Source organism: Taeniopygia guttata, chromosome 3 (assembly GCF_048771995.1).
Source record: "Taeniopygia guttata chromosome 3, bTaeGut7.mat, whole genome shotgun sequence".
Taxonomy (NCBI): Eukaryota; Metazoa; Chordata; class Aves; order Passeriformes; family Estrildidae; genus Taeniopygia; species Taeniopygia guttata.
In genome coordinates, this window is record NC_133027.1 from 61,632,010 (window position 1) to 61,646,190 (window position 14,181).

General features: G+C 37.6%; 1 protein-coding gene across 6 annotated transcripts in view; it reads left to right on the forward strand.

Annotated features, from left to right (window-relative positions):
* The window catches only part of ARID1B (AT-rich interaction domain 1B), a 323,798-nt gene that overhangs the window by 279,441 nt on the left and 30,176 nt on the right, over positions 1-14,181 (forward strand). For 4 of the 6 annotated variants that reach the window (XM_030268062.4, XM_030268064.4, XM_072926976.1 and 1 more), the window contains 3 exons: positions 2,338-2,489; positions 10,000-10,109; positions 10,851-11,009. In XM_030268062.4, coding sequence (XP_030123922.3) covers positions 2,338-2,489; positions 10,000-10,109; positions 10,851-11,009 — 421 coding nt within the window. The remainder of the gene's footprint in view (positions 1-2,337; positions 2,490-9,999; positions 10,110-10,850; positions 11,010-14,181) is intronic. The other 2 variants (XM_030268067.4, XM_072926978.1) reach the window with 1 other exon arrangement.

The window sequence follows — 14,181 nt, forward strand, 5'->3', positions numbered from 1 at the left end:
GATTTCAGTTGTTTTCTTGCTGTCCTAGCCAAAGCCTGTATATTCTTTTTATTTAATTTCCACTCTCTGTCTAAACTGGAAATAGTTTCCTACTTCTTGATTTAAAGCTGTTGTACAGCAGTATGCTTGCATGAGCTGCAATTGAGATTGATGTCCATTGTGGGTAACATGAAATAGGTTATACCTCAATTTGAGACAATGAACAGCCCCACAGCTTAGAAGATACACATGCTAGGAAGTAATACTATTGAAATACTAGTAGGTAAGGACCAATTTCAGCTTACCAGCAAGGTGTGTGTCTCCTGTGCATTTTTAAAGTAAAAGAAGGACATTAAAGAGATAGATACCTGTAGAGACTTGTCTTTTCCGGGATCCTAGCCTTACTCCATAAAAGAACCTCTGAAAATCCATTACTTCTTTCTTAAAGTATGAAAATACACTTGCACATTTTTTTCATCTTCACTAGTAACTTTACCCAGTAACAGAAAGGATCTTGCTTATCCAGCATAGAAGGCGTTTTTCAGTTAACTGCATTTGCTGAAATATAGCAATTTTCAGCTAAAAAAGGAGGGTGGGAGGGGTCTAAGACACAGTATTTACATAAGAAAAGCTTGTTTGTGTGACTCAAATCATTTAAAGTTGTTGCCAAATGGTTCTGCTCTTCTCTTTTCCCTTTGTAATTTTCCCTTGAAGCATTGCACCACTGTGCATTTTAAATCTTTTCCCTCCACTTCTCATTGCAAGCTTCATCTGGGAAATGACATTGTATGGCAGTTATCTCCTTCATATCAAAAGAAAGCCTTTGCGTCTTTGCAAGAGTGAAGAAAAGTTTGTCTTCAGAGAGCAAAGGACAAAACTGACTTGGAAAAATATGCTTTATTTAGATAACACGTTCTCTTTTCCTTTGAAGAAATTCACAGTGTGTCAAGAAAAATTAGGCCAAATACTGCTTTAATGGTCCTCCTCCTGTACCTCCTAAAAAAGAAATCTGCTTCTACCAATTGTGTTAAGAATCTGCCATGAGTTTGGAGAAGACAAGAAGCCATTGAAGTTACTCAGGGTTCTTGATTTAGGAGTTGTCTTTTTTTATTTGAATACTGTAAAATAATTAAAAGTAGAATTTCTACCAAAACTCTCATCTTGATACCCATACATTCAGCTTTCCCTTCCTGTAGGATGAAATTAAGTGCTTAATTTTTTTGTAAGGAAATAAAAGTTAACAGGTACTAAAGCTGTGTAAAAGGGTGTTTGCTTTCTTGGTTTATTTGGAAAAGCAACAGAAATGTACAGGGGACACACTGAAAAAAAGAGATCTGAGTTTGTATTTTCCTATGAATATACAAGTAAGTATTTTTTCTGTGTGTTTTTATTAATATGTATTATTTTATACATGTGTTACCCATATACGTATGATGATACATGCAGTCTTCAACTGTGCTAAGAGAAGGTAGGTAATTGTTTTATGTATTAAAAGAATAAAAGGTTGGTTTTGAAGTTGAATTCTGCATTACACTGGTTATCATGCGTACTTGAATTAGATTATTTTCTTCCTTGTGCCTCAGTTTGTCTATAGAGTTTGACAAATCAGGTACCAAGCATACTTAGATACTTCTTAGAACTTAAAAGTTTTAGTCTTTCAAAATACTTGGTCTGAACATGTGGAGAATTATGTAAGGGCTTCATTTAGGGCAGTTTTTGAGACAAATTTAAGTCTCAGTTATACAAGCATTATACAAATATGCTATTAATTTTCAAAAGCAAAATAGTTCTGCTGCGGTTTCTTGTCTCAATGAAGTGGAATATGTACAGAGTTTTTTGAAAGATTGGGCATAGATGACCCATACAGATGAACACTGTTCAACACAATAATTCAACAAATGCAGAAATCAGAAACTGAATCTATGGTACCCATTTTTCTTTTGGTCATTTCACTGTTTATTAAGCTCTGGCAGGTAAGCATTGCTATTGCATGGTCAAAATGGTAAGAATGGTGATGCACTGGGGTTTTTTTTTATGCCAGTGCTAGGTTCTAATTTCTACTCCTGATTATGTTGCTGTCTACTCATAGGATATATAATATGAGCTGTATTTTTTTTCTGATTGATAGTGACATAGAAAGACTCTGTATATGTCTCTTGAAATTAGTCTTCAGTCCAATTCTATTTCACATATATGATAATCAGCTCAAAACTAACTCAAAGCTCCCCACATAGGTAAAATGAACTAATTACCTGCTTTTTCCTTACAAATAGTAGGTGATGCGCTCTGTGACGAACCAGAGCATCTTCAGCAATGAGGTCTGTAGTGAGATATTGTATGTGTGCTCTCCTCTCCTAGGCAAGGCAATTTTCCTGCCATGAATCAGAGCGGCATTATGGGATCCAGCTCCCCCTACACTCAGCCGATGAACAACAGCTCTGGCCTGATGAACCCGCAGGCTCCTCCTTACAGCATGGCACCCAACATGGTGAACAGCTCAGCAGGTAATGGTGAGTAACCTTCCAGGACCTTCCTCCATAAACCTGCTTAACACTATCAGCCCTGGGCTGGTGGCAGAGGAGCATCCTTCTTCATTTGATTCACTCCTGTTGGGTAGTTCGGGGCGATTTGAAATTAGGCTAAGGTGCTCACTGGTTTTTTGTTCAGTAACTGATAGATTTTTCATTAAGTCCTTCTGCTCAGCATGTAGATGAGTTCAGGGTTTTGCACAGTTCCAGCATCTCTTGGACTCAGCTTGATGTACATGTTGACCAGCAAGTATATGTATATTTGTGTGTATGTGTCTGTAAGAAAGGGAAGGAGAAGGAGAACAGTTTCTTGTTTTAAGAGATTGCTTTTGTTTTTCAGTGTCTTATCGCTAAGGTTGCAATTTCAGATATTTAATGTGGTAGTCATTTAAAAAAAGATATGTGCACTTGCTCTGATTTGAAGATGCTTTAAGCTGGGCACTTAACATAATTATTCTGTTTGGAAAATATAGGCTATATTTACTGTTTCCAAAATTTATATAGGGTTTCCTCATTTATTTATTTAAGTATCAGTATATAAAAATTCACCATAACTTCCTCTTGCAAAAAAAAAAAAACCCAAAAAAACCACATTCAATGTAGCTCCTGGATTTATCCTTCATATCATGACTTATGAGTTCAGAATTGCCTGTAGCTTTGTGTGTGATTCTGAAGACAGGTGAATACAGTTTTGCACAAATGTGCTTCATGGTACATATTCAGCTTGAATTCCTAACAATTATCCTCCTTCAAGATAATACTTCAGCAAAGATCAATTCTTTGATTAGGCTGTGTTTGGATGGAGTTTCAATAACTCTGAAGTGAATCCTCCCAAGTACTTATTCCAGTCATGGAGTTTCTGTGCATGCCTTATTGATTACATTAACCCTTTTAGAAATGTTGGGAGTTTTGAAGTTTTTTCTGGAAGCTGAATAAGTTGTGCTAAGGTAATACAAAGTTGTTTCTTGGTTGGTTTTGTTTCTACTTTTATTTATTTCTTAAGAAATGTCTTACTATATAAATTGTGTCTTACCAAAAACCAGGTTTTGCACATCTTTTGCTCTACCCCTCTGAGCCTGTATAATGGTTTCATCCTTTGCATCTTTCACTGTCTTTTCACTCTGTCTCACATGTTCCGGTGTCTTTGGAAGAAAGTAGCCACAGTGAGATGCAGGTGTCTAGTATGTGCAGAGTTTCTTTCCTCTGCATAGGAGCTGCTGAGACGCTGAACAGTGTGGTATATTTCAAGAACATTGTTACCATTTTGGTTAGCAGAGGAAAGGAAGCTGCTAATCAGTAAGATTTTTTTTTTAAACAGAGAGAGAGAAAGTAACAAAAAAACCCCAAACAAACCAAAAAAACAAAAAAACCAAAAAAAAAAAAAAATGTCTTTTTCCAGTTCTAGCCTGGAAGCTTTTGGCTAGCCCAGACAGCACACTGCACCATCTGGATAAAGAGGGACAAGCTATTGAAAAGAGCATTAGATAATAGCTTGCTTTTTCCCCACCAGAGCTGTCCCAGGTAATATTATGTTTTGTTTGTGTAGTTATGTGTTTTGTCTGGCTTGCTGAAATAAAATTACTTCTGAGCATTGAAACTGTGCTATAAATTCTGTTTTGCTATTAGCAGAAGTAATTTTTCCACCCTTTTCCGTCGGCCCCCAGAGCTGCAAAAATAACCAACAGCAAACAGATGGCAGAGTGCCCTGCCTAAGAAGATTTATGTATTCCTAAGGAATAACCAGTTTAAAGGAAGATTCACAGAGGTTTTTTTGTTCAGATAATTCAGCCATTTGTTATTTCATACAGTGGAAATCTGTTCAATGCAAGACCATTTATCCTAGCAGTCTTTTGTATGGGGTAGTCATACTCTTTTTATTGTGTTATGCATTCTGAAATATTGGATTTTTAATAATTTAAACATTTATCAGGGTTTTTTCTGCCCGTGCATTTGTGAGGTTTTCTTTTGTTCCAGTTTTATTAATTCAGAGATTACCCAATGGAAAATAAGTATAAGATGAACTAGAGGAGTTCAGTGCACCTCTTTCAGTCTGTGTGGGAGCACACATGCATCTAGAATTGCTTTACAGACCTCCAAGAGACACTGTTGGGGAGGAGATGGACACACACACCAGAAAGAGAAAATGAGGTGTAAATACATTGTTGAGTGCAAATGCTGTGGGAATGCTTAGTTGCCCCTATCCAGACTCATCCTTCTGCTTCGGTCAAAAAAATGGAAGCTTACGACAAGTGCAAATACAGTACTTTTAATGATGTTTTCTTGAGCTGGGGGTGCATTTTAAGGTCAGCTCTGGCCCTGCATTTGATGAGGTGGAGAACCTATAGGTGATACCTTTTTAGGAGCTTGAAAACAGGATTTTCTGTGGCAGGAAGACCAATTCAGCTATGTGGCTCCTTAGCTTCCCCTTCCTCCCTGCCCCATAAAATCACACATCTGTCAGATAAACCAGGGTTCAGTCAATGTGGAGGGCCAAAACCAAGTGCAGCAGAGTGGCTGCTGCTGGAGTGAAGGCGTTGGTTAATTTTGCTCACATGCACTGGGCATCCACAGCTGTGACTTCAGCTAGAGGGCAGTGAAAACCTAAGGTGAGCAATAAGGAAAAGTTAGTTTCTTTGTTGTCTGGGTTTTGAAGGGGGCAGTTTTGTTGCCTGTTGTGAGGGAAGAAGGCAGGTCTTTCATTTCAATAAAATGCACTTTTAGGTTGTACTCTAAAATAGGAGAAGATTGCTGATAACTGATGGAATTGTTTTCATATGGTGTTGGAGCTTCAGCACAGCTATGTCTAACACTGGTTTTGTCACCCATTTTTAGTAGTGTTTATAACTCCTCATTACCAGGTGATCCTTTTGTCTTTAGTTTCTTTTAATTAATGTCACAACTGAAAGGAAAATCATGCTGCAGTTATGCATCCTGATACTTCAACAGTGACTGTGGATCAAACAGCAGATCACCAGCTTCTGCTGATGCAGAGTGGTTTAGGAACACAGAAATTACAAGATCAAAGAAGACAGATTCTTCTAATAGAGTATTCCATCCATAACAATAACAAAAGCTTCAGAAAAAAAGGTGTCAGAATCCCTTCACAATTATGGAACAAGCTGCCATTCAGAAAAATTGTATAACTGCTGCTGTCCTTTTATTGTATGAGTTCACATTACCCATACATGTTTTTAGAATTTCCCCCCCCTATTTTTCAAATTCCAGCTTTAAAAATGCATATAATAAACAGGAAATTTACAACCCCCAATATAGCTCATGCTGGAAGCTTTGTTAATTCTAGTGAAAATTATCTTTAAAAAGAAGCAATATGAAATTTATGTCTCACAAGTTTCCATATTGTTCTTGCATAGAAACTGGCATTCACAATCTGCTATCTCTGGAGATGAACAAACCAATAAAAAGGCATTAATTTCCTGACTGCTTAAGGATACTTTCCTTATTTCAGTACCTCTGTCTTACTGAACTCTTTCTTTTTCTGGATATTGTTATTCCCAATTAACTTTTAATATCATAATACTTTACAGAAAATTTGATATTGTAGGAAAATTATTTGCACTAAAGGAGTTAAAGGGACACTTTAAAATAATACTAAAAATCATACATATGCTCTATATTTGACTTGGCATTTATTTGGATGAACCTCTGACAGGAAAAGCAATGATATTTATGCAGGTAAAATATTTTTTTAGAAACTTTGGATTTTTCTAGTTTGCAGCTTGGTTGCATTTTTCTGAAAAATAGTATCTCAATTTATTTCAGGTTTTTTTTTTTCTCTAATACATATCTTTGTAGGAGCTATTAATACACATTTAGATAAACTTTCTGGAGGTGTCAGTAGGTGGTAACAGCTGAGATGTCCCATCACCTATATTCCAAACAAATGATGGCCATGATCCAGTGGTCACTGTGTGAGTGTAAATCAAGCCAGCACCTGGCATAGAGATGCCCACATCCCGAACTGCTTGTACTTGTCATTCCTTGGACAGGACTTGTCAGCAGAAAGGCAATGTGGCACTGAGATCCCTGGTGACCCTCTCAGCCTTTTGAGATAAGGTCCCCAACCACCTTTGGCTGCACTGTCTCCAGAGCTGGAGGATCATTTATGGCAGGACGTTGGGCAGTGCTGTTGTCCCTCTTCTGTTTTTTCAGCGGGCATCAAAGCAGTGGGAATCCTCTCGTCAACTCCACAGTCACTAATTCACTGCTTTTGCTTTTTCTTCTCTTTTTTCCGTGGAGGGAGAGTGCTAGGGTTGGAAGGGAGAGAGATTACATTACAAGGGAGAGAAGAGGGAGTATTCTGTTTTGTAGAGCATGATTTGTTATCACACTAGCAATAAAGAGAAAAACAATGTTTGTATATTGCTGCTTCTATAGTATTTCATCATCTTCTGGGACTGGTAGAGCAGCCTTTAGCAAAAAAGAATTCTTTGCTGCAGTTTTACTCATGTCAGTATCTGCCTTTGAGTACATTAAATTCAGTGTGGAATAGTTAATTCAGGACCTTGACCTATACTTGCTTTTTGAAATCATTCTAGCTCTTAAATTCTTATAAGCCAGAGGCTAGTACTTGAAACCTATTCACAGTATGCCACAACACTTCTTGAGTCAAGATTTCCCTGTTATCCTCCTCTCTACAATGTTTTCTCCTTTGGTCTGCACTTCACAGGCAGAATTATTAGTACCTGTGTAGTAAGAGTCTGTGTCTTATTTTAGCCATTTCGTGACAATAACAGTATTTCACTGCTCAGAAGGGGTCAGAACAATGCTCTTGCTGTACCACTTAGCTAAAAAAAGTGAAAGAATGTCTTCTCACAAATCGCTGGAGAGTATGTTTGCAAGAAGTTACAAAACAGCATTTCAACGGCAGATAGAAAAGTAGCTGTAGAAACATCTTGAGTAAAAGCTATAGGGAAAATAGACAACCTTGCAGTTTGCCAGTAAAATGCTTGCAGTTCTTCTCTTAGAGGTACAAAGAAAGAATGTAGATGTACTAAATAATTTAGAACAAAAAGTGAAACAGTATTTGGCTGATTTTATTATTTGTTTCATAATTGTCTCCAATTCCTCATAGTTATGTTTGTATATGCCAACAAAAAATAGTCAAAAGCTAAAATGAACCTGTATTTTTACATTTCTAAACATGACTAATACAGAATCAGAATGTGTGCTGTAATCTGCAGACTGGAGTTAGTAGCCCTTTATATGAGGTGTTAACTTAAACCCCTCTGAAACAGATCCCATAAGGGAGTTCTAATGGAAACAGGACTATCAGAAGTGGACACAATTTTTAAATTCTTTGTAATAGAAGTATGATGTGCCAACTAGATAAAAGTGAGGTACCAGCAGAGAGGACTTAGTTATGCAGAATTCTGGTGAAGAAACGTTATCATTAACTTTGCTTTGTTTGACCTCTCTAAAATTGCTTTACAGGGGAAGGGTCAGCTTTGCTTGCTTTGAAGCTAAAACCCAAGAGTTCTTTTTTAGCACTTTCACAGCATGAAATGTGTTAACTGTTAAAATGGATTTTGTATAACAGTTCTGCATACCAGTTTGAAACTACACTGTGGCATATATTTGACCATTTTGTACATATATTTTTTTTAAAATCTCTGAAAGAAAAGTAACCAACTTTTTAAAATGCAAATTCAAAACTAGAACATGTTAGGCTGCCATCCTTCACTTGAGAATGGTCACAAGCTGCCCCAGCTCCTCAAGCAGAGTATAAGGGCAAAATGCATACAAATCAAATGCTTAGTGGATGCTGACTTCCCAGTAGCATGTTGACTGGCTGTTTTGTTGAGATTTCACACACATACATAAAAATAACAGCATTTTTAGCTGATCCCAATAGATTTTTCTGTGCAGCTGCATCACTTGTAAAAGGCTTTTTGTTCCAATTCTTGAAGTCTGAAGTATTGCAAGTTGTTTTTTTTTTTTAAATCTCAATTATGATTTGTGTGTTGTGATGACTTTAAGGGCTTGATTGGGCTACAAATGTGCTTTGAAAAAACAAGAAAATGTGCCCATGAAAAACACCGGCAGTTCAAAGCTGAATATTGAGCATACAGTTGTAAACTCACATGGCACATGGCTGGGTAGGTTTTTTTGGCAGAGCCAGAGTCTCAACCTGCAGTGATGCTAAAGATATTAGCAAATTAACACTGCAAAGCTTGCCAGCGTATTCGCTAGAGTCCTGCTCATGCTCTCACTGCTGTAATTAAAACTAATTATTTTCTAAAACATAGTAATACATGAATATGTGCAATAATCATTTTGTAGTGGGCAATCTGTGAAGTATTTTTAAAGCTTCTTTTCCCCTTCCTGTCTTTGGCTCGCTGTGCAGTGTGCCTGCTGCCTAGTGCAAGCCAGCGCTGTCATTTTGCAAGAGCCACTTTACTCTGGTAAAGACAGTGATGGTTTACTAATTCTTACATTTTTACATGTGGGATATATAATTTTTCTTTTTTATTGTCTTTTAGGCTATTCTGTATTTTTCTTACTTCATATTTTTTGAAAGAAGGGCATGAGGAGGATTAAAAAGAGAGAAAGGGAAAGTAATCCAGTCTTTCACAAATGCAATGCACATGGTTTTCAGCAGGCAAAGAATCACCTAGTGTCTTGCTGCTGTTTTCTGGTTATTTGCATCGATTCAGTGTCATGGCACCTCCTAGCATCTGCTCTGCCCAGTAATTTCTTTCTATTTCTCTGAATGTTTCTTCTTGCATCTTTCTAGAAATCCAGGAACCAGGAACCCAGCAGCTCTGCAGCAATAATACTATACTTGGCACTTGCATCTTCAAATAATAAAAAAAAAAAAACTTAAATTCCTTGCACCCCTGGGAAGCAAGTGCATGCCATTATCAGAGAAAGACATTTATGTGTTCGTTATAGTCCCACCTCGTTTTGGCAGGAGGAAGATACTGAGTGCTGGTTGTCCAACAGAGCACAGTTTACAGCTTGTAATTCTGTACTTAAGGCTCACAGTGGCTGAGCCATTCATATTGAAGTCGGTAGGGGCAGGAATTATCTGCTGGACACCAGCCTTAATGCAGATGTAATAGGAAAATTCTGGTTTTTTCTTAGATTCAACATGGAAAGCAGAATGTGCATTGTTTTCATTTACATTTGTGTATTGCTAAAGGGAAAGTGCAGTAATTAAAATAGACTTGTTTTGTTAAAATGTTGTGGTCAAACGCAGAGGCAGTTGAAGAGCACCAACAGCATGAAGAAGGAATTCTACTCTGTTAAGCGATGGTTGTTGTTGCATGGTGCTTGTATTCTCTTCCTGTTCGTTCTCCTTTGTTTCCTCACTTCAACTGAAGAGGTTTCCAGGTTTCTGGATGCTAGAGTAACAGGACAGACGTGGGAAAACCTCTCCTTCACGTGGCACCTCAACCATGCAGCAGGAGGCGTGTTTTTTCCTACAAACCAAACATAGTCATGCTTAACTGTTTCTCCTGTTTTCGATTAGCACCTATGGGTCTTGCAGATATGATGACACCTGGTGAGTCCAAACTTCCCCTTCCTCTCAAAGCAGATGGCAAAGAAGAAGGAGCCCCCCAACCCGAGAGCAAGTCAAAGGTATTTACCACCTTCCGCACGTGGTGTTGGTTCCGCCTGCAGAGGTCTGCTGTGTTGTCCTTCATCTCCTGGTTTTGGCCTACCCATTTCTGTTCTTTCCTGCATGCCTTTCCATTCACGTGCAATCTCTTTGTTTCTTTTGTTTTTTCTTTTCTTTTTTTTTCTTTCTTCATTGTGTGGATCTGAAAGTTACTAGTTCTTACGGCATTTCAACTTGTGGGGGCAAAGCATCCCAAGCCAAAAGTTGCGTGGGCATTTGGCTGTGCCAGGTGGGTGGGAAAGAAGGGTCTTGCCTGGTTTCAATCCTTGCAGCCATTTTTCTCTGCCTGCAGTTATAGCTTCCTGTTTTGGCCGCAGCAGCAGCATACTTTAATATTTTGCTTTCCTGCCTTATTTGATTAAATAAGGTGAACGGCTTGTTTTTATTTCTTTCTTTCATAACGGGAAACCCATGCTTAGCATTTCATGTGAGCTTGAAGTAAGCATGGTCGCTTAGTGACTTTAGCCAAGCATCCAGCAAACTTTCCAAATTATACTAACTATGTTGTTTTAATACCTTTTATATATATATATAAATATATTTATATATGTGTGTGTTTTCTGTATGTGTCTCTGTTTATATATATTTTATATATAAAAATTGGTCAGTCTGTTAAACTGGATGTATTTTTTTGTTTTGTTTTTAATAAAGTTTGCCCTGCCTTTGTCATATTTTTTTTTTTTTGTATTCCTCTACCACAGGATAGCTACAGCTCTCAGGGTATTTCTCAGCCCCCAACCCCAGGCAACCTGCCAGTCCCTTCCCCAATGTCCCCAAGCTCTGCTAGCATCTCCTCATTTCATGGAGATGAAAGTGATAGCATTAGCAGCCCAGGCTGGCCAAAGACTCCATCAAGCCCTGTAAGTGGCTCTGGTTATTTTGGTTTTTGTTTATTTTTCTGTAATTAATTATATTTTAATGCTTGCTTGTTTGTTTTGTAAATTCCTTTTCTTAATTACTTATCCACTAAACAGTTTTCTTTCTTTATAACACTGGGTACAAATTCTGCTCTCGGACACATGACTGTAAGTTCCACTGCCTGGCTTCAGTGGGGCCTGAGCATGCTTATCCAAGGGCAAAATTTGTCCCAACAGTACTTTGAAATAAGAAAGAGTAAAGTTGTGTGCATCATGCAAGTGTGCTGTCTGGTAAAACAGCAGTTGTTGTGAAGAAAACATCCTTCCTGTAATGCATCAGCTTCTAAGCATGCCAACTGTGTTGTTAAGAACAATTCCATTTCTGTTCCTGGGCCCAAACTCCTTCACACAACTGACTTCACTCTGGTTGCTGCACTTGTCTTTACAAGGATTATTTAGAGGGGAAAAAAGAACAAAGGAAAAAAAAACAAAACAAGACATCTTCTCCCCTATTGAAACTAATACCCATCAAAAGTTAAATTATAGACTCAGCACCACAAAAAAAGTTGCCATTTTTATTTATGAAACATTTTTAATTTTGAATTGTGTATTTGGAAACACAGCCATTAGGCTGTCAAGGCACAGTCTAAACCATTTTTTTTTTCTAATTTGCTTCATTTGGTTATTTTGAAATAACCCAGACTGTGAGCTGAAAAAATTTCTGATGCATGTACATTTTTGGAAAACTATTTTTTAGATGAGTAGTGTTTAATCAGTCTCACACAGGTTGCAAAGAAGAACCTGAGAAAGATGTGTGGTACTAAAACAAATTTCATCATCTATCTTTCTATCTATATATATATGTACACACGTAGAAAATCTGTATACATATATAGAAAAGAGAATGCAGACCTAAGATCTACGTCTAGGTCTACGGGGAGCAAATGTCCATCTGGTCATTTTTGCTTTGTTTTGTTTTGGTTTTTTTTGTTTTTTTTTTTTTTTAATAAATAGGAATATATATTGTTCCTCTCTTACTTCTTTTTACCAAAAGTAGAAATGATCATAATGTCTCTGTAGAAAAATATTGTAACATATTCTTGTACAGAAAGGGGGTTTCCCCAGTGTTAAAGTGCATTTAAATTAGCAATAATTCTTTGATAACAATTTTTACAAAGTGATATGTTACAGAGTATGTCTCAGGGCAAACAGAGGAAGGCCAATCAGAGGGGAAGAGACCTAACTATCCAAAACCCAGACATTTACAGACTCCCCTGAGCAAGGGGGCAGCATGGCATGAAATGCACCACTTAAATCTTTGGATGTTGATTTAACAGCAACTTTGAGTCTCAGAAGGCAGCTGATGTTACTTGTTCCCACAAGGTTTCATCTTTTTCTTAAAAACATTTGTGAAAGGGTGACATCAAAATTCTGTTACTTTTGTTTGTAGTGATGTTTGGAGTATTGGTTGTTTGGGCAGTTTTCTGGAGGAAAGCAAGAGAGTTATTGCACAGGCTGCCTAACACATTGAGTGCTTCCTCTACAACCAAACAAGAATGTATTCCTGAGCTCTTGCATAAACTGCATAGCAAATCCTGGAGTCATCGTGAGCATATGTGGAGATTTTTTTTCGTGTAAATAAAGTATAGATGATTGACAGAGTATAACATTGGAAAAAATAAATGAGGAAAGTTTATGCTTTCAATTTCTTCTGAATGTCCCTCTCTCCAAAAGCTTCAGTTAGACATGGATAAATACAGAGCTTTGGAATGATGGAAAAATAAGTGCTGCAAATGAGCTGATCCCTTTTTACCTATGAAGGCCAGTGGATTGGATAACTTCATCGACTTCAACAGCAGCCTGACATAGACTGGAAAGATTGATTGCAGGCATTTCGTTACACTTGAAAACAGCCTGAATTGGTTCATTAAATCCCAAAGCCGTTTCATGTGCTACAACTTGTCCATTCCAGTAGAGAATAAAAGCAGGGGTGAATGGTTTCTGATTCACTTCAAGGTATCCCTGTGATTCTGCTAAGTGGATCCTCTCTTTCAGCTGTTTTTTGTGGAAGAGGGGCATGAGGAAATGGGGAGAAAGAACTGATGAACCTTAGGTTTTGAGGCTTCCTTGGGCATGTCAGGAAAAGGACACTTCTGCCAGTTTTGCATATAATGTGCATCCCTGACAGTGGTGAGGTAATTCTAAAATTCTTGAAGAGAGACATTTCAAGTGTGAGTGTAAACTATGCAGGGTCACTGCAACATGAGTAAAACAGGAGGTTACAAAAAGCCCATGAAATGCTGTTAGCTGTCCATAGGTACCCATGAACATGACAGTGAATACAGTACTACACCTCCATGGTGGTAGCTGGGAGGAGTCTCCAGAGTCCTTCAGGAGAAAATCTTGACAAAATAATGTGTCCTGCACAAGCCTCTACCAGGGATTGGGCTTCAACAGTTTTAACTGCCTGTGTATGCACACTTTGTTCTGTAGTAAATGAGGTCTGTGTAACAAGTATAATATTGGCAAATTCCTCACTGAAGTCAGGGAAGGGAACAGTAGATAATTGTATAAATATAGATCCTTAAAGATATGTAAAGAAGCAACTACCCACTGCCTTTCATGTGAAAATAACTCCTACATAAATTTGTGTTGCTCTGAAGGGTTCTGCAGACTCGCCATACAAGGGTCTGCATATAATACAGTTTTAATAGTGGGTAGGTGTATTGAAAAGAAAGTATGGGAATTGGCTTTGGCATCCACATACTTTGGTGGAGTTTTTTTAATCACCCATTTAAACACTGCAACTGTATCATGTGGAACAGTGCTGGGGGCTGCAGGCAGAGTAGGATATAACTAAATCATTAAAGATATCTGCCACAGGCTTGCACTAGCATTCTTCCATCACCAAAATTATTAACATACTTAACAAGAAAAAGTCATCATCTGTATTCTTCCAGCATTGCCTGGGATGTGCTCATTTTAGTTTAAAATGGGATCTTTCTCTTTTAAACCCTTGTTTTATAAGGGTTAATATTTAATATTTATAGGTAAATTTCTGCTTCCAGCTGAACCTGCCCATGTAAAACTGAAGTTTGTTTGTGTGTAGACTAGCTTGCACACATCTGTCATTTTTATACATTTACTTTTATAAAAATAGAGAAGAGAAAAAGAT